The 21,032-nt window shown below is 38.4% G+C and overlaps 1 protein-coding gene across 1 annotated transcript in view; it reads right to left on the bottom strand.

The window, feature by feature from the left end:
• The window catches only part of ghrhr (growth hormone-releasing hormone receptor), a 28,117-nt gene extending 8,750 nt beyond the window's left edge, over positions 1-19,367 (bottom strand). Inside the window, 10 exon segments of the mRNA NM_001280576.1 lie at positions 689-780; positions 1,670-1,736; positions 2,205-2,265; positions 2,984-3,137; positions 3,227-3,359; positions 9,182-9,279; positions 12,528-12,628; positions 13,756-13,863; positions 14,890-15,004; positions 19,195-19,367. Coding sequence (NP_001267505.1) covers positions 689-780; positions 1,670-1,736; positions 2,205-2,265; positions 2,984-3,137; positions 3,227-3,359; positions 9,182-9,279; positions 12,528-12,628; positions 13,756-13,863; positions 14,890-15,004; positions 19,195-19,269 — 1,004 coding nt within the window. The 5' untranslated portion in view covers positions 19,270-19,367.
• Between the last annotated feature and the right edge of the window lie 1,665 nt (positions 19,368-21,032).

Raw genomic sequence — 21,032 nt, 5'->3', positions numbered from 1 at the left:
AAAAACACTGGTGAACTCATGTAGAGGTCAATTGGAGTGGAAGCCAAAATTTCAGCTATTTTCCAATCTCAGTTTTTGATAGCAGTCGAACTTTGGCAGACGAATGATATGAGATAGAGTATGATTTGGCTGGGATCGAGTCGTTTTTTTTTTTTCAAAGTTTTACACGATTGAGTTTTGGAGATTTGAGAGAAATAGCCTGGTGAATTTTTCAAATTTTTCCGCATGACAAAAGAGAAGTCAAAACATTTAAACAGCCGATTTAATAAAATAGGCATCCCGGAGTTCTGAACTTCAGAAGGGCAGTCTGAATTGCTTTAACCAATGGTAGCCGAGGACTCTCACTCAAAAAGGAGAAATACGGTATAAATACATCATCTTCTTCAGCCGCTGCACTATTCTTCAGAATCCTGAAACATCTAATGTTTAAGTGATGATACAAATATATTTAAGCCAACAATGGCCCTAATGCTCTTTTTAAAGGCCTTTCTCTACAGTGAATTCATGGCTCACTCTACACCCACACAGCCCTAACTAAGGCCTAAATGTTCTTGAGACCTTCCTTCATTATTTTTGTATAACATTAGCCGCACTAGTAACCCACAAGTAACTACTGTAATAAGGCCCTGTCACATGAATCATTTATTGAAATCAATTTGCGTTGAGGACAGTAGGGAAAGTTACTTACATGTACTGCTGTTTATAATTTTTGCTGATATCTGGGCATCGTATCTTCTGGATAAGAATTCTGATCACATTGAGAAATATGATGAAGTTGATCTGTTAGAGAACATAAACAGATAAAAGCCTGAAATCAGATGCAGTCAGTCTCTCTAATTTGTTCAGTCACTCATCAGGCAAGACACATGCAACGCTCACTTTATATGGGGCAGCAGGATGCAATGTCACCTCATCCTATCTTACAGACTAAATGATGCTCTACTTTATAAGTAGAGTCCTTCAGCTGACCTCTGGCCTGAATTGAAAGACTTTTCTTGATCATTGGACCTCCTTAGTGATTTGACTTGAAGTGCAGAACAGATTGACCTGCCAGTTCCACCCTGGAATTCCCCTGGTATCCTTTCTTCTTTGTTTATAAACTATGCTGCAAAGTTAGATACTTGAGGGCAAAAAGAAAGTAGCAGTAGTGCTTGGGACACTCTACCATAAAGTGGCACCTCACACTGAGCAGCCCTTTGATCCTTTATGTGGCTCATCTATCACAGAGCTACAAGCACCACTAGAGACAACTAGAAGTCATCAATATGTTCATTCACAAAGCTGTTGGTGCATGCAAGTGCCAATATTTAACCTTTCTTATGAATTTATACACAAACTGTAGTCATCCACCCTCCACCGTCTACCACTCTATTCTGATGGTAGCAAGGAACATGAACAATGAACCAGGTGGAATGCCATTGATAAAAAAAACACATTGGTACCATATTGCATGGAATCCAATACTTAGCCTAATTTGACTATCAACGCTTGTGGTCAACTCAAGGCATAAAACAAATGTCAGTGCTTTATCTAGTTGAAAGGGCACATCTGCAAAGGGTATCAGACATGAACATGAACCTAAATGACCCTGTGCAAAAGAGATCCATGGGTCATGAGTCTGCGGGGAGGGATCTAGTTATATAGAAGAAGCAAAAAAATGAATCCTTACAAATATTGCAAGCAGTATTGGGGTCTTGATTATCCACCAGTAAATGCTCTCATAATCATCCCAGCACCTGAGGAAAAGGAACAATTTTTTTAAAGATTAACATTAAATCATACTTGTTACACATTCACACCATAGCCTGTACTATACAGTCACTTAAAGCATGCATCATTTATACGGTTATGGTCAAATTATTTTTGCCTTGGTGCCTAGGACCAGTATGAAGACATCCAAAGCCTTTAGATATGCCACTACCCAATTACTTCCCACGGTATGCTCCCCATTCTTTTTGTCATAAGCTTCTGCCCATCTTCCCTATCGCCCATACACACTGCTCCTTGGTATCCCCCTTATCTACCTGTCTCCACTTACTTACATATATACCCCCATATCCTCCTCCACTCAACTCACTGGCTACTTACTCACATACCTATTGCCACATATTCCCATCTACCCCATCTTTTAAAGCATTTAGAATCCCAGCCTACCTTACACACTTTCCTATCTCACATTATCACTAACTCTCTTTCATTCTCACCCTGTATTGTCAAACTGAATTCTTGTTTTGATCCATACTGAAACGGTGAGGGCCGGGGCACCTGCAATGATATTAGTCAATTGGTTAGTCTACAATTTAGCACATTAGTGCTTAGTTAGCCATCCCAGTAGTATATAATGCACAGAATATAGTTGTGGTTCCAAAACTAGGTTGGCCTCCCATGGGTGACTTAAAGCAATGGGTGAGGTCATGGCCTTAAATACAATAATCTGACACATAGGGACCCATTTACTAAGGGTCGAAGTGAATTCGAAGTGAATTTTCGAATTCAAATACTTCAAAATTCAAAGTAATTTTTGGGTACATTGACCATCAAATAGGCCAAAATTCGATTTGAATTGAAAAAACTTCAAATAATCGACCATTCGAAAATCTAAGTGCTGTCTCTTTTAAAAACTTTGACTTCGACACTTCGACACTTCGCCACCTTAAACCTGCTATGTTAGCCTATGGGGACCTCCTAGAACCTATAGCCAGTATTTGGCTAAGTTTTTAGAAGTCAAAGTTTTTTTTTTCAAAACCGTTCGATCGATTAAATCGTTCGAATGGTTCGATTCGAATGATTTCTACGTTCGATTGAACGATTTGAATTTGATTGAAAACGGCTAAATGTAATAAAAAAAAAACTTTGACTATCGAATTTCTACAATTCGATGGCCGAATTTCGAAGTTTTACCACTTCGAAATTCGACCCTTAGTAAATGTGCCCCATACAATTTTATACATACAAATTGGGAATGTGTATGTTTTAAACTTACCCCATCCGATGACTATATACCACCAAAAGTATTTTCTCTGGTAAGTAAAAGTGAGGGTAAGCAAAGTGTGTAGATACATGCCTTCCACAAGCAGCCAAGAAAAGTTTGCAAGGACAGAGTATTGGAAAAACACTACAGCTGCCTTACAGCCCACCTATATAAATAAACAAAAAGATAAAATGGTAATACAGGTCCATCCTATCAAATGTATGGGTTATGAACCACAAAATGGCAGGTTCTTACCGTTGACATTGTACAGTGGTCTACATCCTCATCGGCAAAGAGAACAGCATCTTTAATAAACACAGCGATTCCACGGAGGATGAATGACACAAAGAGGTTGACATGGATGAAGTTCCTGGGGCAGTGCAGTTTCCTGGAGAAAAACAACACAACGGCTCTCTCCAGCACCTAATCCTTAAATTCCGCAAACTAAAGAACAAGGACTTGTCCTTCACTATGACAGCCTCCTTGGCACTCTAAAACAAATGTCTGGAAGCAATGTCTAACACTGAGTGATTGTATTTTAAGGGGAAAATACTCTCTTTTTAATTCAATTATATTTGATAGGACAGATTTATTATACAGGCTGGCAAACAAATGTCTATAAATACAGATTTCTCAAGCTATATTACAGATTCCAGAGAGAAACTTGGCCGAAGAGACATGCCTTCCACTACCCTTGTTAGAGGGCAAACAAACTACAAACATTTTGCTGTCAAGGTAAAAGCTTTAATAACATTTATGAACTTGAGATAGATCAATACTTTCAGCTATGGAACACAAGCCAAGCCAAAAAAAAAAAGGAACGCTGGGTATAACATTTAATTATATCAACATTTTGCTCTTAGTCACAGTGCCCAAATCATTCTTACACAACCACTTTGATTATTTATAAAGGTTACAAAACAAAAATATAAAAATATATATAACAACGCTCCTCACAACTAGACTTAAAATAAATATTTAGTGGTGTGCTTTGGGGTCCATCCTATGAAACATCTGGAGAAAATAAATATCAGAAGCAAAATACATTGTGAAAAGTCTTCAAGGGCTGTTTTGGTTGAGCGGTATTTGGAAAACACTTGACAATTGTGACAGAATAAAAATCCTCCCAAGAAGGTCAATATAGAAAACAGAGTTTTCCACCAAAATTCAAGAGTAACAAATCATGTCTTTTATAAATGAGAGAGAGATTACTCTTTTCTCAAGCCAAGCAGGATACGGTTCTGCCACAACTGAAAATACAATATATATTTAAAGATGTGATGGCAACCCTGAAGACTAATAGAATACATTGAACTTTCATGAAATATTTATAGTCCTTTATACAGTTTTCATCTTAAAATGAACATGAATTACTCATTTTAAAAAAAAAACAGATATAGTTTGTTGTATTGGATTTCATAAGGTCATTTTAAATTTACTGGGACAGAAGAGGGGTGGAGAAGAAAGGAGTGGATCAGAGATGATGAGCCTGGAAAGACATAGGGGCTTTAAATTAGACATAATAGACTGGAACTTAAAGAGGCAGAAGTAGCAGAAATGTGTATTAAGTAGAAAGGAAACAGGAGCAGAGCAGAAATAAAGGGAAGTTAGTGAAGAAGAGTAATGAGTTAGATGGAAGTCAAAACAAATGATGTATAGTTAAAAATAAATGGGGTGGTGGAGTGCATAACTGGCCAAAGATGAGTTGATCATTGGCGTCATATAAGGGTGGACAACTTCTACCAATCTGATGTCCCCTCTTTAATTTAAATGGCCAAAATCACCAAATGTTAGAGGTCATTTATGACTTGATTGTCATTTTGATTCTATTCAATTTGATTGGGTTTTGTTCAGTACGACTGAAAATGATGGTCCAACGTTTTGATCAAAATTGAAAGATTTTGCTGATCTTGATTTGTGTTTGGCTGTTCTACATGGAGTTGGGTGGAAAGATACTGAAGGAAGTCAATGGAGAGTGTGGAACTTGGGAGAGGCTAGGCCTAGGAGTAGGGTAGGAAAGCAGAGGAGAACCTCTATAAGCCCAACTGATATAGTCAGACCAGTACCCAAGTCCAGATTTGATTTGTTAAAATATTCCTAGTTAGAGATTAATCATCAAGGTTGCTCTAAAAAAAATATTATTTTAGATATATATTACATATTCCAAATGGCCCTAAAGTATAGTGAGCAGAAAACTCTCAGTGCAAAAAGCCTATTCAAATTAGAGTTAGAAAATTTTATAAATAGTTGAAGAGTGTTGGAGGTATAAAAACTTTATAGTTGTATAATTTTATAAAGTTAATCGACTGGCCCTGTGCTTTTGTATGGTGATTGGACCATGAGGAGGTTTCTAATATCCTCAAATATTGAAAGAGGAAGTACAGTATCCTATAAATATAGTGGAAATGAAGTCCATGGAGGCTAATGCTTTGCCTGATTCTTGCACATGTTTTTTGCTACTTGTAAACTGTGAACATTGTGCTATAGGTAAAAAAACATATAAAAATATTATACACATCATTTCCTTTTCCAGGAAGTGTAAGCTAAATGTTAAGTGTGAAAGGCAAATGTTTCCCCAATTGCTCAACCTCCATCATCTCAATGCAATAAACCTGTTGATATCATGAATTCAATGGAGTGGAAAGGGTAGAGTCTAAATTAGTTTTTAGTATCAATGACTTTTCTTCCATAGACATAAATCGTTAATTAAATTTGTTGCAGGAATCCATGAAATGTACATGTTTTGTTTATCCTGGAAAAAAAAATTCATTACCACGATAGAAATCTCCAGGATATTCTTGTTCATGAATAATTAACATTTTTGAGCGGGCGGAAGTCATTAATGAGCTCGGCTGCCATTTGTCGGTGTGTTTTGAGCGATAAACATTATGAGCGATAATGCCATCTCTGTTCTCAAAACTCAATCCAGCCGTGTCTCCTCAGCCCCCCAAAATTGGATTATTTGTTAAAACCTCAACCAGAGGTTGCAAAAAAAAAGGTTCTCTTTGGAGGACAAATTATAAGGAACTTGGTGGCACATTTGTTTTATCTATAATCAATAGCTTTTAAGCAACGAGGAACCCTTGTTTTGTATAAAGACTGTTATATAATGTAATTTTCAGCAACTTTATATCTGCCTGGCTGTTTATATCATCTGGACTTATCTGGTTCAGCCTTTAGAAGCCAGTCCTATGCGTCTGTTAATCAACTGGCCTTCTGCTGAAGAGTCACAACCAGCAGAGCGGAGAATATAAATAGTCAGATGAATATTGCTTTCAGTAGAATTTACAAATAACTTTAACACCACTGCAATTTGTTATCCGACGCTTAAAAGAGCCTGATGTATTATGAAATTTCACAAATGATGCATTTCTCAGTTAAAGCATCCCTATTATCTGCAACCATGACGCATTTTGTAATTCCAGGAAAAAACAAGCAAACAGTTTCATTATTAATCAGAAAAATAAAGGACATTTCTCTTTTCCTTGTTTCACAAAAACAAAACAGTTTTGAATAATTCTGAATTCAATAAATATTTATCATTAAATGTATTCAGATAAAAGTTGGCTGTTCAATTGATTACAGGGAAAAAAGATTGGGTGAATTCTTGAAGCCAATGGATGGATGCTATCAACGAGCCAATTCTTCTCGGATTGAGAGGAAACCATGATGATCTACCTGTTAGGGGTATGATCCATTCACCAAACGTTTACCCTGTTCCACTGTGAAGTGTTGGATTCTGGGAGTTGAAGTCCCTCTGCTTTCTATAGTGATTGGTGCATAGACTCCTGGAAAACAGAGGGACTTTATGTCCCATAATCCATAGGTTTCTGATGGAACAAGCGAGGGAGGAGTTTAATGATTCTGTTAGCCTAAGGCAGGGGTCCCCAACCTTTTTTTTTACCCGTGAGCCACATTCAAATGTAAAAAGAGTTGGGGAGCAACACCAACATAAATAAAGTCCATCGGGGTGCCAAAATAAGGGTTGTGATTGGCTATTTGGTAGCCCCTATGTGGACTGGCAGCCTAAGGGAGGCTCTACTTGGTACTATACTTAATTTTTATGCAATTAAAACTTGCTTCCAAGCCTGGAATTCAAAAATTGGCACCTGGTTTGAGGACACTGAGAGCAACATCCAAGGGGTTGAAAAGCAACATGTTGCTCACAAGCTACTGGTTGGGGACCACTGGCCTAAGGGATGGCAAGTGATTCGGCAGACTATCATGGCACATATTTTTTATATAAACTCAACTGAATGGGTCCAAAAGTAAGGGTATTTTTTATTATTTGAAGTCAGTCCTAATCGTGGAAGGGAACTGTTAATGGTGTTACCATTATTTATTTATAATCTAGTGCTTTCAGATTGAATAATTTAGCTATTTATCAAGAATGTTTTAATAAATCACAAAGTAGATAAACCTTCTGGAAAGCTGTACAATTCTGCCCCTAAATGTAAAATAGTGGGAGTCGGGATGCACAGATACAAGAACCACATTTTTGGGTCTGAAATTTTCAGTTGGTAGTTTTCAAGCACGGTGGGCAGATCTTTTGCTGTTTGGTGTTTATCTTATTCTGCTAAGAGTTTGAAAATCTGACAATTTCATTGAATCACATTTAATTTCCCCCGCTACTGTTTCAATACCCGTGTCCACGTCGACACAAATAAATGCAATAAAACAGAATGTTTTAAAATTTCTGGAGTAAGATTGCAGTACTGACAAGTGGTGTGCTCGGCTTCTTCCCACAGAAACAATAAGGATCAGGTGGGCACATCAAGTAGACAAAAATGATTTGGTTTAAATGATCCAATAAAAAAATACGTGTGCAGCTGAGAACAATCTGTGCCTCGTTCGGCAGAAAAAAAACAGCAAGAAAAGCAACCGCATTATATTCCATCCATAGCCGCAAGGAAATAAATCAGAAAGGCACTGGCATGACACAGAAATTGTATTATTATCTTTACAAAAAAAAAAAAAAAAAAGAAACGTACCAAAAAAGTACAAAAAGTAATGACTGATAACGGGACTCACAACAGAGAGGTAAACGTATTAACTTAGACGAGGAAAGTTTCCAGAGATGCAAGAAAGGATTTTTGAACATTTAACGGCAGTCTAATGCAGTGTAAAATTATTGACATCCTAACGAAGATGTTTTAATTATTTGTTTTAATGTCACAGTGAATAACAATCAAATGGTGAAAATAGTCATGGTGAAAATCTGGCATTTAACCTCCTTTCTGGTTTACATTTTCCATTGCTGAAATACCTCTTTCTGATACATATACAGAGTTTAACCATTCAAAGTTCCCCTTTAAAGGACAACTAAACCCCGAAAACGAATATCGGTAGCGAGCATATTTTTATATACTGAACTTACTGCGCCAGCCAAAATTTTCAAAATCTCTATAACAGGAAAAATTCAGGCCTTCAAAGTTGAGCACCGGGGACACCATGTTGGATTTTGTTAGGAGTGACCGGAGAGACAGCCATAGGGCGACACTAACAAGTAGAACCCCCGCAATAATTTACATTGATAGCCAATCTAATAATATTGGGACATGTAGACTAAGCCTACAGGCCACCTATGCCGTCCCAATGTATTTAATCACTTTCCCACTGTTTGTCATGGTTCTATAGGCTAGAACAAGGGTAAGAAGAGTTGGGGAGCAATACATAAGGACTGTGATTGGGTATTTGTTAGCTCCTATGTGGACAGACAGCCTACAGGAGGCTCTGTTTCATAGTTAAATGTTTTTTAGGCAACCAAAAGTTGCTTCCAAGCCAAGAATTCAAAAATAAGCACCCCATTTGAGGCTATTGAGACCAACATCCAAGTGGTTGGTGAGCCACTGGCTCGGGATCACTGGGCTAGAACATTACCATTATGCCTGTCTCTTTTTGCATACTGTAGGTGCTTCCAAGCCAAGAATTCAAAAATAAGCACCTGCTTTGAGGCTATTAAGACCAACATCCAAGTGGTTGGTGAGCCACTGGCTCGGGATCACTGGGCTAGAATATTGACATTATGCCTGTCTCTTTTTGCATACTGTAGGTGCTTCCAAGCCAAGAATTCAAAAATAAGCACCTGCTTTGAGGCTATTGAGACCAACATCCAAGTGGTTGGTGAGCCAGTGGCTCGGGATCACTGGGCTAGAATATTGCCATTATCCCTGTCTCTTTTTGCAAACTGTAGGTGGAACAAATGCTAACCTGAACAGGGAGAAGATGCTGATGGCAGTCACAAGAGCGGTAAGGGACGCTGCATAGCCACACGTGTACAGGATTTTCACTGTATGGAAATAATCTCTCTGAAACACAAAGAAAGTTCAACATTTTAAAACGTAAAAATACTTATTTGCGGCTATACATAACCCTTCCTTCAAATTCTGACAACGTATCAGTGTGCAGTGTCAATTTACATTGGTGTATGTGTGTTTGGACATATTGTTATATAGGGTTGTTCTGTTTGTACACGAAGAAGACAATTATATTATGCTGCCTACAATGCTATTAAGTGTTTTACAGTTTCATATAACTCAGCATAAATCGGGTATATATAAGTTCGATTCCCCTTCCAGGTTGAATAAAAGCCAATTTGGAGAGACACAGAGATGTAATGCTTGCCCTTTGTGGTAACAGGATCATGGTATCATTTTCATGAATCCTATTTTACTGTATGCCAGCTTAATACTGACAAATAGTTGTTCTAGAATGGCAGCAGAAGTTTTAATTCATCTTCATTTTTTCCTATCGCCCTACTCCCTTCCAATCCATTATATTACAGAATTACAGCCAATCCATGTTACAGAGCTGTAAACAACATAATCCCTCAGAATTTCAAGGGGATATAAACGTGTCTGAGCACTTTAAGGGAGTTCACACCAGTTTTAAGGGTTCGTTTACTGTCATTTTGTTTTTGCAATTTGCACCCTGCCCTGTTCTCAGAACCTCTGAGCTCAGGTCCTTGCACGACATGAGCCTAGGTATGCTGACATGTGATTCCTCCATGAATACAGTACCGGTACTGTTTGGTAGAACTGTATTCTTGAGCGGTGGATGGGGAGAAGAACATAGACACCTCCTCTTTTGCCCCCTACCTGTTTCCTAATTTGGGCATAAGTTAGGAAGAGCCACATGTGTGGTTGGATGAACTACCCAACAAAGGGTCTGCTATTTTCTAGAAGTGTAGACCAGACCTAAACAGGTAATATACATCATCCTTTGCCTGTGAATTCAGGAAAATCCTTTAGGCAATCCATGATAAGATCATCGAGATGACCATATCCTTCCATAGGACTGTCCCTGAGACCAGTCCAGAAGCTGGTACCTGCCTCCTCTCAAAGTCCCCAAAGGCCTGCCCATTTGCAAAGCCACTGCCCTTCAGCTCGCCCTTGGGTCTCAGAGTCACCCCATGCCAACTGTGACAAAACTCAGCTCTCTTAACCCTTCAGCAGGGAGGGAGTGAGGGCCACTGCTGTTCTCCTTGCCCTTAAAGCCAACTGCCCAGGTAACTTCCAGCTCCCAACCCAGGGATCCCACCTAATCAATAACTAGCCAGGGAAGGGTAAGGGCTGGCCTTCCTAGCATTGTCATTCCCTGCTTCCATCCATGTCTCTATGGGTTGTTGTGTTCCAAAGCTGATTAATATAAGGTTCTCTCTGCTAATTATTTTACAATATTCCATAGTTCATTAATGGCAGAAAATGCAGCAGCAACAATTGTTATTAATGATGCATAATCAGCCTGGTGTAGCATGCTCATTTGGTAATGTTCAGACCTTCTTGCTGACTGAGAAACAACATTGATTCGTGGTTGTCATTTTTCTAGAGTGCGACTGACCGACGTATTGCTCTTCATCTGTTGTTGACCTACAAACCTCAACACCACCTATCCTGTGTAGACATGAGAGTCGCACTTAAGCAATAAGTTGAACCTAAGTCATTTTCTGGTTATGTTTAGAAATGACCAAGTTCTGCTGCGGTGGGCATTTGATTGGTTGGCACTAATGGAGTGACGGCTGTATGATACAATTAAACTTCAGGTGAAACTAATGGGATCTGTAGCCAGATGTTAGATGAGAATTTGATGGGGAACGCTGCAGGAGGCAGTTACCAAGCGACACTTTCTTGAAGCTCATACAGCAGACAAAGTACAAAGACGTAGACCCCAGGCCTTATTTAGGGTACATAAATTAATTCCAGCAATTATCCCATCATTAGTTTCCAGGGAAACGAGTGCAAATTTATACAGCATGTTCTTGAAGACCAGGCAGATAGAGAGCATGCATATTGTCACTATGACCCTAAAATATATATATAATTATATATATAATATAATTTTAAGAAGATTTAAAAAAATATAAAAATGTTTTCATATACCCAATATTTTAGATTATGTGTCTGCATTCTGTATATGTTTATGCTTAAAGGTTAAATGGTCACCTGTAATAAGTTTAATTGAGATTAAAAAGATGCATAAATCATCCCTATAAACGGAATCAGCAAATTAATTTGTATTCATTACACAGGCTTCTTCTTTCTTAGATACAACCATGCACGGGAGGAAAATACAATAATCAAGATTAAAGCACAACTGTCCCATGGTTATAAATAATATTATACATTAAATAAATGGTGAGTAATCCATTCTCTGTAACATGGCATATATGCCAATGGAAGAAAGTCAAGGCAGCAAATATGTTCCTACCATAGCGCCTGACATTAATGTTCTCCAAACTGTACTATAGTTTATAGGCCAATTCTAAATTCTGGATATACAAATGGGTGAGGTTTGGGTTGAACAGGGATGGAAGTTGAGTTATTGGGGTTTGGCCTGAGTGATCTAAAATATCAAATGGTGTTCATTAACCATCTAACCACTTCTATTACCCAATTGGTGGCAATGATTGAGGAGGAAGGTAAACTAAAATCAGGCCTGGCATTTCCAGGTGTCGCCCATATTATTTCCCTGTATTGGGATAGGATAGGCCAGTTGGTGGTCACTACCCACTAATCTCTTCATCAGGGCCACAGATGCTCACTAGCCTAGGTGTTTCTCTTCTTAGGTGAGCTATTATCTTCCACCTTTCCAGACTTACAAGCCTTTGCCAAAGGCAACATGGTACTTCTTGGATTCTTGCACCGACCCATGAACTTTCATCATCGAAAAAGGGAAATTTCCCATCTCTTAACCCCATTATATAGTCTCTATGTTCCCCTCTGCTGAAAAATTCCAAACCATATTCATTTCTTAAATGTCAATGTTTGTAGCTCTTTCTTCGCTAAACCCCAAGGGAAAGGTCTACTTTATTTCAAAATAAATACGTATAAACAAAAATAAATAAATATACATTTAAAAAGTGTCTTGATTTGCATTTTTGATTCTATATAGGTTCCTTTCGCATAAAGTTCCATAATATCCTACGGAAAATGCTGCAGAAACACGTTCCAGGCTTATTTTCCCATTAATACAAAAGCAAAGTCATGAATCTAAACCAGAATCATAATTAGGAGGGAATTATTGCAAATCCTTTCCTTATCTTAAGGAAGCAACTTGCCTTTTCTTCTGTCTCATTGGTTCCACTGAATACACAAGCTTTATAATATGGAGGGGAATGAGGGGTCCATCCGTCCTCTGTGCAGTTTCTGCTGATCACAACTGTGGAAAAGACAGGAGAGATTTAGTTCCACGGCTGCATCGACTTTATTTCCTTCTATCACACTAAAACATGACCGTATGACTCAATAGGAACCTGAGGCCTAAGTAAGAAGATTGCTCTGAAAATAATTTATCATCTAAGAGAAAGTTCTTTTTTTCAGCCTGTGTTGCCGGACGTCTTTGGACTTTTATGGACAAGCCTAAGTTGAAATATCATGTAATTAAATTTGTATTCCTATATTATACCGAGTCTAGCAAGAATAATAGAAATTTTCCTTGACATTTTTAAGGACATAAATAAATAATAGGGAGGCCGGTTTTTGATTCCCGAATGAAATGAACTATAAGCTCCTCACTGATGTCAGATAATAACTCAACTGTGGCAGAACTGGCGATATGCACCCATGCAACATGACCGCACCAGATAATAATTATAACGGGTTAATTAAAAAACTATTTTTAAAACTGATCACACAAAACACAGTTAAAGCTAATATCTCAATGAAGCATATCCAAACTTTGACCAAGGTCAACAAGTCATATGTTCTTACCATTTTGTAATATTTTGACTCATTACCTCTATTAATATATATCCCAGGTGACAGCTAGATAACAAATTCCATTGTCAGTTACTTTTTTTTTTATAAAGGTTTTTATTTTACATTTTTATAACATACAACAATAAACATAACAATAGAGACATTCATGGTTCCTTCATCAATCATTTCAATTTCAGTATCATGTGTGTAATTTGACTTCCCGTACATATGAATATTGACATCTTTGTCCGAGACTCCCAAATCGTTTGTTCATTGGCCATATAGAGTTAGATCAGTGTGCCTTGTTGACTATTGGCCTGGCAAATCTGGAGGTAAGAACTGCTCTGTGGCATCCAGCCAGCCTCACCACACCCCTTTGTATTTTTGGGGACACCCTCTTGCAGCATAAGTAAGTTGTATCAGAAGGAGTGTTGTCTTTATTAGGTTTAGCCAGCCTTTGAGTGTAGGGGCTGGAGGGACATCCAATTCAGGAGAACACATTTCCTTGTGAAAACATTATGTGCGGAATAGAAATTTCGGATAAGTTACTTTATGGCAAACTATTCTCTTTATAATGAAATACTTCACCTTTTGAGTTTAGAAACATCTGCAGGCTCTCCGGGCAAGAGACTGTCACAGTTTGTCCTATTGAAGCAGCACTCCAGCAGTTGACTCCATCCCACTCCATGTTGCAGTCTATTAGAGGTAAGGCAAATGGTGACATATTTGCAAATTTGCATTTGAAATTGAGATCATTAGCATATAATAGATTTCTAAAGAAAAGGAAATCCTGGAAAGTAAACCCAGTTTTGCTCCTAAAATTTCCATTTTTTGTGATCAAACCCACAGGCTCAAGTTCCCCCACTCCATTTTTTGTGATCAAACCCACAGGCTCAAGTTCCCCCACTCAAGTTCCCCCACTGAGTTTTGAAGTACAGCCAGGGCTATTGCTGATCAAATCCTAAATACACTACACTGAGGAGAAACAATAAAGATCAAAGCAGCCTCTATAATGATGTATAATGAACATATACATCAAAGACATTGATTTATTCATGGACATGTTTAAGACTGAGTCAGTAGTATACGCCAAAGGCAACAAGTTGAAATGAACAATATATTTATTCAATGAAGAACATATGCTTGTCTTGAAGGAACAGCAGCGAATGCAGAATGATGGGGAGAGAGACGCACAATTCTTTAGAAAACATAATGGAATAAATTGAGAATATGTTTTCTAGCCGGGGTGCACTTTGTAATCCCAAACACATTCATGAATTAATTCTCTAATCAGTGGCAACTAAACCTATGGCGAAACAGTAATTTAACTTTGTCACATTTTTATTATCAAGTTAGCATACAACTCGGTTGCTAGGTGCATGGACCATCCCGGTGACAGTTAGATAACTAATTGGCAGCTGACGTGCTTACAATGTTCCTGTTGGAACACTGGCTTGATAATTATACTGTAACATAGTGTTTTCAACAGGTAGTGCTCAGAATGACTAAACATATATCTGCATTCTCATAAACTCCATCAACTGCCATGGCTTTACTTCAAAACACGATGGGTTTGCTTGAGCCCATAGGGTATTCTATGACAATGGAAATTCTAGAAGCAAAGCTGGGGCAGATGGATAGATAGATACATTGCAGGTGACCAAAGGTATCAATGTGTAAAGAAAACAAGGAATTTGTATTGTTGAAAAAAAGCTGACTCACCGCCATGGGTGGAGTTGCGTGAACTTGTATTCTCCAATTTTATCTTCTCATAACACTGGGCCTCTTGTTCCAAAACCTGAAGTACAAGGGCACATTCTGGGTGTGTGCAGCTCACCTGGTGGAGGGAAAGAACATCAGGACATTGAAGGACTAGGTATGTAGTGAGTAGTATTCAAAATTTGTTCTTGGAGATCTTCTACATGGACACATACAAAAATACTGATATTTCTACTCATGATCCACATCATTGCTCTGATGAGCAACCGATTACATTCATAGATGTTTATGAAGCAGTGGGTGTCAATATTTCTATAAACACAAGAATGGGTAGACATCTTGCTCGGCTTTATCAAATAATGACTCTTGCCGTATATTTCAAGAAAATGCTGCCCTTGCTTCTGCAAAAAGAGTAAAATGAATAAAATAGACTTTTTTCAAAGAGTTGAAAATAATGATCCATTAATTGCGTATCTGTCATACTCCCAAGGGTCTGACTTCCCACACAGCTAGGGACATTACTCCTTTTGTACTTGCTCTGACCTCAAACCTGTTTTTGAGAATTCTTAATGAGTGCCTTCACTGCCGGTGCTAACCTTTTGGCCTATTTTTAATTGGAGTCCTCTCTGATTTAAAGAATGTTTCTCAGCTTATAAAGGATCCATGATAAATGTATAAACTTTATTTCATAGAGAGGTCCCCGTATGTTTGAAAATTGCCAGTCTGCTACACACAAATATGTCTACCCAAAACCAAATAAATGATTTTTTTTTTTAAATTATGGTATAATGCAGATCCATGGTCATTATTTGAACTTTGGGTTGATACCTGCCCTCTGGCCCCTGGTTCTTGACTTTTTATGAGCCTCTGGCTCCAGACATGCTCTTGGGTCTTCTTCTGAATTGGGACCTTGTTGGTACTACTGCCTGATCTAATTCTTAATAACTATATATATCACCTTTGGCCTGGCATCTTTGCAACCTTTCTTCCATTCACCTTGTTTTGCTGCATTGAGCCACGATTTACAGTAAGTTTATTTTACTTCCATATAAAGTTGGTAATATAAATCTAGGAGCTTATCTAGAGGTTCCAAGTAATTGCTAGTAGATGATTCCTGCAGTTCTTTATCCTTCAAAATGGTTAGCACTAGTGGCTTTTAGATCTTATAATAAGGAATGCTTCCTTCATAGATACCTTCCAAAATTAGATACCTACCAAGGGAGTGTCATTCATCTAACTGTAACAGCCAGTAAAAAAAAAAAAACACACATCCACCAAGTTCAAAATTTTGTCCAAGTGAAACCTGTCTAATTTATGTTAAAATGTTCATGAGACATCTATAAAGAACAGAGAAATCTATAAAGAACACACTTGACATGGTAAATACAAATTTCATGGTCTCCATCTGCAACATCACGCCTACACAAGCAAACACCATTTTTTTTTGTATATGATGCAGCTATATATTTAGGGAATAGATGTTCCAACAAGTACAAACATGCATGCGTCTATCAGTGTGATCCTTTTCACACATATTTACAAGGGGTGAAATGTATTAGCATAAATGTTAAATGTAGTAAAATGTAGTTTCCTAGTTTGGGCACTCAGTGTGGAATTATTCAGCAGAGGGGAACATATATAGAGACTATATAATGGGGTTAAGAGATGGGAAATTTCTCTTTTTCGATGATGAAAGTTCATGGGTGGGTGCAAGAATCCAAGAAGTACCATGTTGCTTTTGGCAAAGGCTTGTAAGTCTGGAAAGGTAGAACATAATAGCTCACCTAAGAAGAGAAACACCTAGGCTAGTGAGCATCTGTGGCCCTGATGAAGAGGTTAGTGGGTAGTGACCACCAGCTAATAGGTAAACAGATAGGACAGTCCAGTGAGTAGGCTTAGGCCAAACCCAGGAACACAAGAAGCATCTAGAAAGGTCAGGCTGTGTAGTGCAAGAGGGCTTGCATATGTCAAATAAGGACCATTAACTCTGGAAAGGGTGAACCAGATATTCCATGACCACCAATGGTTTACAAACTAATCCTTCTAAATCTCCCCTTTTTACATAAGTATTTAGGACACATTATTTCCAAGATAACATTTATGAAATGTGTTATTCTGATAGGTCTCTGTGTGCCATTGGCTGACCCAGTTTTATTGCTCTATGAATAGAGAAATTAGACAACTGAAAGGTCCTAAGGAGATTGTAGCAGTACAATTATTCCACATCTGATAAACATTGTATAATCCTAATTTAATTATACACCCAGGAGCAAACAATGTGACTGGTGTCTGGGAATTGGAGCTTAGCAACAGCAGGAGAACCAGAGCCTGAAGATCCCTGTCACTGTCTGTTATATTCAGACTTTCTCTACTGCTGAAAGGGGAGCTGCTAATATGGTAATATGCTGAGTTTAGGTACTTAATAGCACACTTATGCTAAGGTAATGATACAGATGGTCAAGAGGTCTCAGTAGCATTTAAAGCATCATTATAGCCAATTTCTTGTAGTATCAGTAAATACCTGTAGCAAATGAAAAAGGGAACAAAAAAAGCTGAAACAGTTTTCCATCTAAATGCATGCTGATTTACAGGTATGGGATCCCTTATCCAGAAGCTCTGAATTACATCACAGCCATCTCCCACAATCACCTTGTACTTGATCTAATTAATCTGTGTAAATTCATATTAAAGGAGAAAGAAAGCTTCCAAGCAGTTTATTGGCTGAGTAAATAGCTCTAGAAACTCTCTCTGTTTGTTTAGGATAGCAGCTGCCGTATTAGCTTGCTGTGACATCACTTCCTGCCTGCGTTTCTCCCTGCTCACTCATAGCTCTGGGCTCAGATTAAAGCAGGGAGAGGAGGGGGAAGGGAGAGATGAGCAAACTGAGCATGCTCAAGCCCTAGCCCTGGAGGTTTAAGCTGAAAACAGGAAGTCTGATACAGAAGCCCATGAGTACACAATAGAAGGAAAGAAATGTGGTGTTTCTTTTGACAAAGGACTTGGAGCAGCATTACTTGATGGTTTACTGGTGTATTTATATAGACCTTTCTGATAAAGCTTACTTAATTTTAACCTTTCCTTGTACTTGAATGGCAAAACAATTCCATTGGGTTTATTTAGTGTTTAATTTTTTTGTTGACTTAAAAGTATGGTGATCAAACTATCCCTTATCCAGGTGCAGGAGAATTTCCAGTTTCTCAACCCTCTCCTATTCCTCCCTTTCTCAACCCAAATCCAACACAAAGTTTTACAAGAGCTTGAAAACCCATGCCCTTCCTACCGGCATGGAGGGGACTTGCTGAAAGGTTGTCCATTTTGTATGTTGTCACAGCCAAGTGAACCTGAGATTTTAAACTTCACAGAATCAATAAAAAACTTACAATGTCTTGGATACAATAGAATCACCACCACCTGACAACTTTTTAACAAGTTATTCCATAAATTTTGTCTTCTAAATTAAAATGTATTTTTTTCAGCAGGTTTTTCACTTTACATGACTTTTTCACTTTTCACTTCTCACTTTCCTTTGGCCAAAAATGTGCATGTCTGCTTGAAATTCTAGAAGCTGACCAAGGTGAAAGAGATACAGTAAAAGTCATCTTTGTACACATCAACAACTTGCATGACTGAGCCCACACCTCTTCCCCTTTGCTTAGGACTGTTTTTAGAATTGGGGGCCACTACCGGACAGGACAGACTTTGTAGGACCTTTCCAACCTGACGCCTTTCTCCCACCAGGGTTTGAGAACTGTTTTTCAACAACAGCCAAAACTGATATAGAGTGATGCTCCCACCATGCCTCATTGGTATCTGTTGTCTCATAGTCTGTTCCTGAACTATCCCAGGTGGTGCCTACACTGTCAAGTAAGTTTGGGTTGCATTATGGAGCCTTTTATCTCTTCTTCTTGACTATAGAATCTCTTACAGAAGAGGATCATGCTAAAATATTTCTGACTTAAGAATGGGTACATTGTGTGACTCAAGACATATGTCAATAAACCAGACACAGATGAGAACTCCATTGGAGGGTGCTCTTTCCACTACTGATGGTAAATGAATATTTTGGCATGGTGGAATATTTAAGCAACAACCTTAAGACATTGTGTGCTAGAGAAACCTATTACTGTTTCCTAAACAGCTCAGTCATCAATCTATCTATCTATCTTTCTATCCATGTATCTATCTATCTATCTATCTATCATCTATCTATTTATCTATTATCTATCTATTTCTCTATCGATCTATCATCAATCTATCTATCCATGTATCTATCTGTGTTATACTTTAGATGTGATCAGACAAACTTACGTTCCTGGGAAAACCCATCAGAATCAGTAATATGTGCACCCACGCTCCAGCATGTAGGAAGGTCGCAGTCATCATCAAGTTCTTTAATGGTGTCATCTATTGCACAATTCCAAAGTTAAGCATCCAACCGGTTCTGTTTGGTGAATTCACAGTCTGTTTTCAGAATCTTTTCCAATAATCCCATTATGTTTTGGTTCCTTCCTCCCAGCTTGCAAGTGTTCTCAGATTATTTCCCCAAAAAGTTCCATCCTTGCTGTACCCCCCCCTTGCACAGAGATGTGCTGTGTTATATGACCCAGGAGAAGTTGTCGTCCCTCATATAGTTACAGGTTTCTGAGCCTCAGTCTGAAGGTCACTCCATGTGTCTCCAGTTGGTCTTTTATATATGTCCTTGGTCAGCTCATGTCCCTGGTTTGGTTTGTTTCTTCTAATCGGTTTCTTTTGCTACGGAACAGCTTCCCCTCTCTGTGGTCTCCCTTCCCTCTCCCTCTGTCTCTTTCTTTTTCTGTGCTGTCACTTTCACTCAAACATTTCTGGTCCTCTTATATCCTCCCCCTCCACCTCCTCCTGTGTCATATTCTTTCCGCCCTCCCAATCTCTCTCTCTATTAATTTCTCTGCTCTTGAACTGAGATTGGGCAGAGTATCAACAAACTATGTAAATAGCTGTGCATCTGAGCACATTAACCCCTGGGATGCCAGCATATTCAGCCTCATAGATACAAGGACATAATAAGGATTGGTGAGGATACTGTGCACAGACTCGGGGAAAATAGTTATAAACTGCAGGTGCAGAACAAACACCTTGTAGCTTTAATAGAATTTCAGCGCTGGTGGTTTGAGTGGGCGGCTGTTTCTTAAAGAAATAGAGGACCCCCATGTACAAGATAATTAAGGCTGAAACAGGTATTAATCATCCTAGAGCTAAGCAGTACCTCTGCACTTCATGAATGTCTATTGTACCAAGAGGCGACTGGTGAGTTAGGATTTTGTTAACCCCTTACAGCACAGAGATTGAATAAAATACAGGAATGGGACTTAATATCCAGAATGCTTGGGACCTGGGGGTTTCCGGATTATGGATCTTTCCATAGTTTGGATCCTAATAACTTAAGTCTACTAGAAAATCATGTAAACATGAAATAAAGCCCATAGGCTGGTTTTGCCTCCAATAAGGATTAATTATATCTTAGTTGGGATCAAGTACAGGTAAGGGACCTGCTATCCAGAATGCTCTGGACCTGGGGTTTCTGGATAATGGATCTTTCCATAATTTGGATCTTCATACCTTAAGTCTACTAGAAACTCATATAAACATGAAATAAAGCCAATAGGCTGGTTTTGCCTCCAATAAGGATTAATTATATCTTAGTTGGGATCAAGTACAGGTATGGGACCTGTTATCCAAAATGCTTGGAACGTGGCATTTTCCAGATAACCGATCTTTCCGTAATTTGGATCTTTATACCTTAAGAGAAAATCATATAAACATGAAATAAACCCAATAGGCTGGTTTTGCTTCCAATAAGGATTAATTATATCTTGGGATCAAGTACAAGCGACTGTTTTATTGTTACACAGAAAAAGGAAATCAGTTTTCATAATTTGAATTCTTTGCTGGGATGGCCTTCCCGTAATTGTGAGCTTTCTGGATAAGTCATTTCCGGATAACGGATCCCACACCCGCATCACGTAAAATATTACTGTTTGGTATAATGGAAACCGTTTTACTACTTTACAGCAAGGGCCCAGGGGGTCCAGAGTAACGTTGCATAAAACCGGAAAATTGGACTTTAAGGACATTTCAAATGAATTTGGGGTTTTTGGGACCTAGAAAAA

Source organism: Xenopus laevis, chromosome 9_10L (assembly GCF_017654675.1).
Source record: "Xenopus laevis strain J_2021 chromosome 9_10L, Xenopus_laevis_v10.1, whole genome shotgun sequence".
Lineage (NCBI taxonomy): Eukaryota > Metazoa > Chordata > Amphibia > Anura > Pipidae > Xenopus > Xenopus laevis.
The sequence above is the reverse complement of the archived record's forward strand: the minus strand, read 5'-3'. Positions and strand labels throughout refer to the sequence as shown.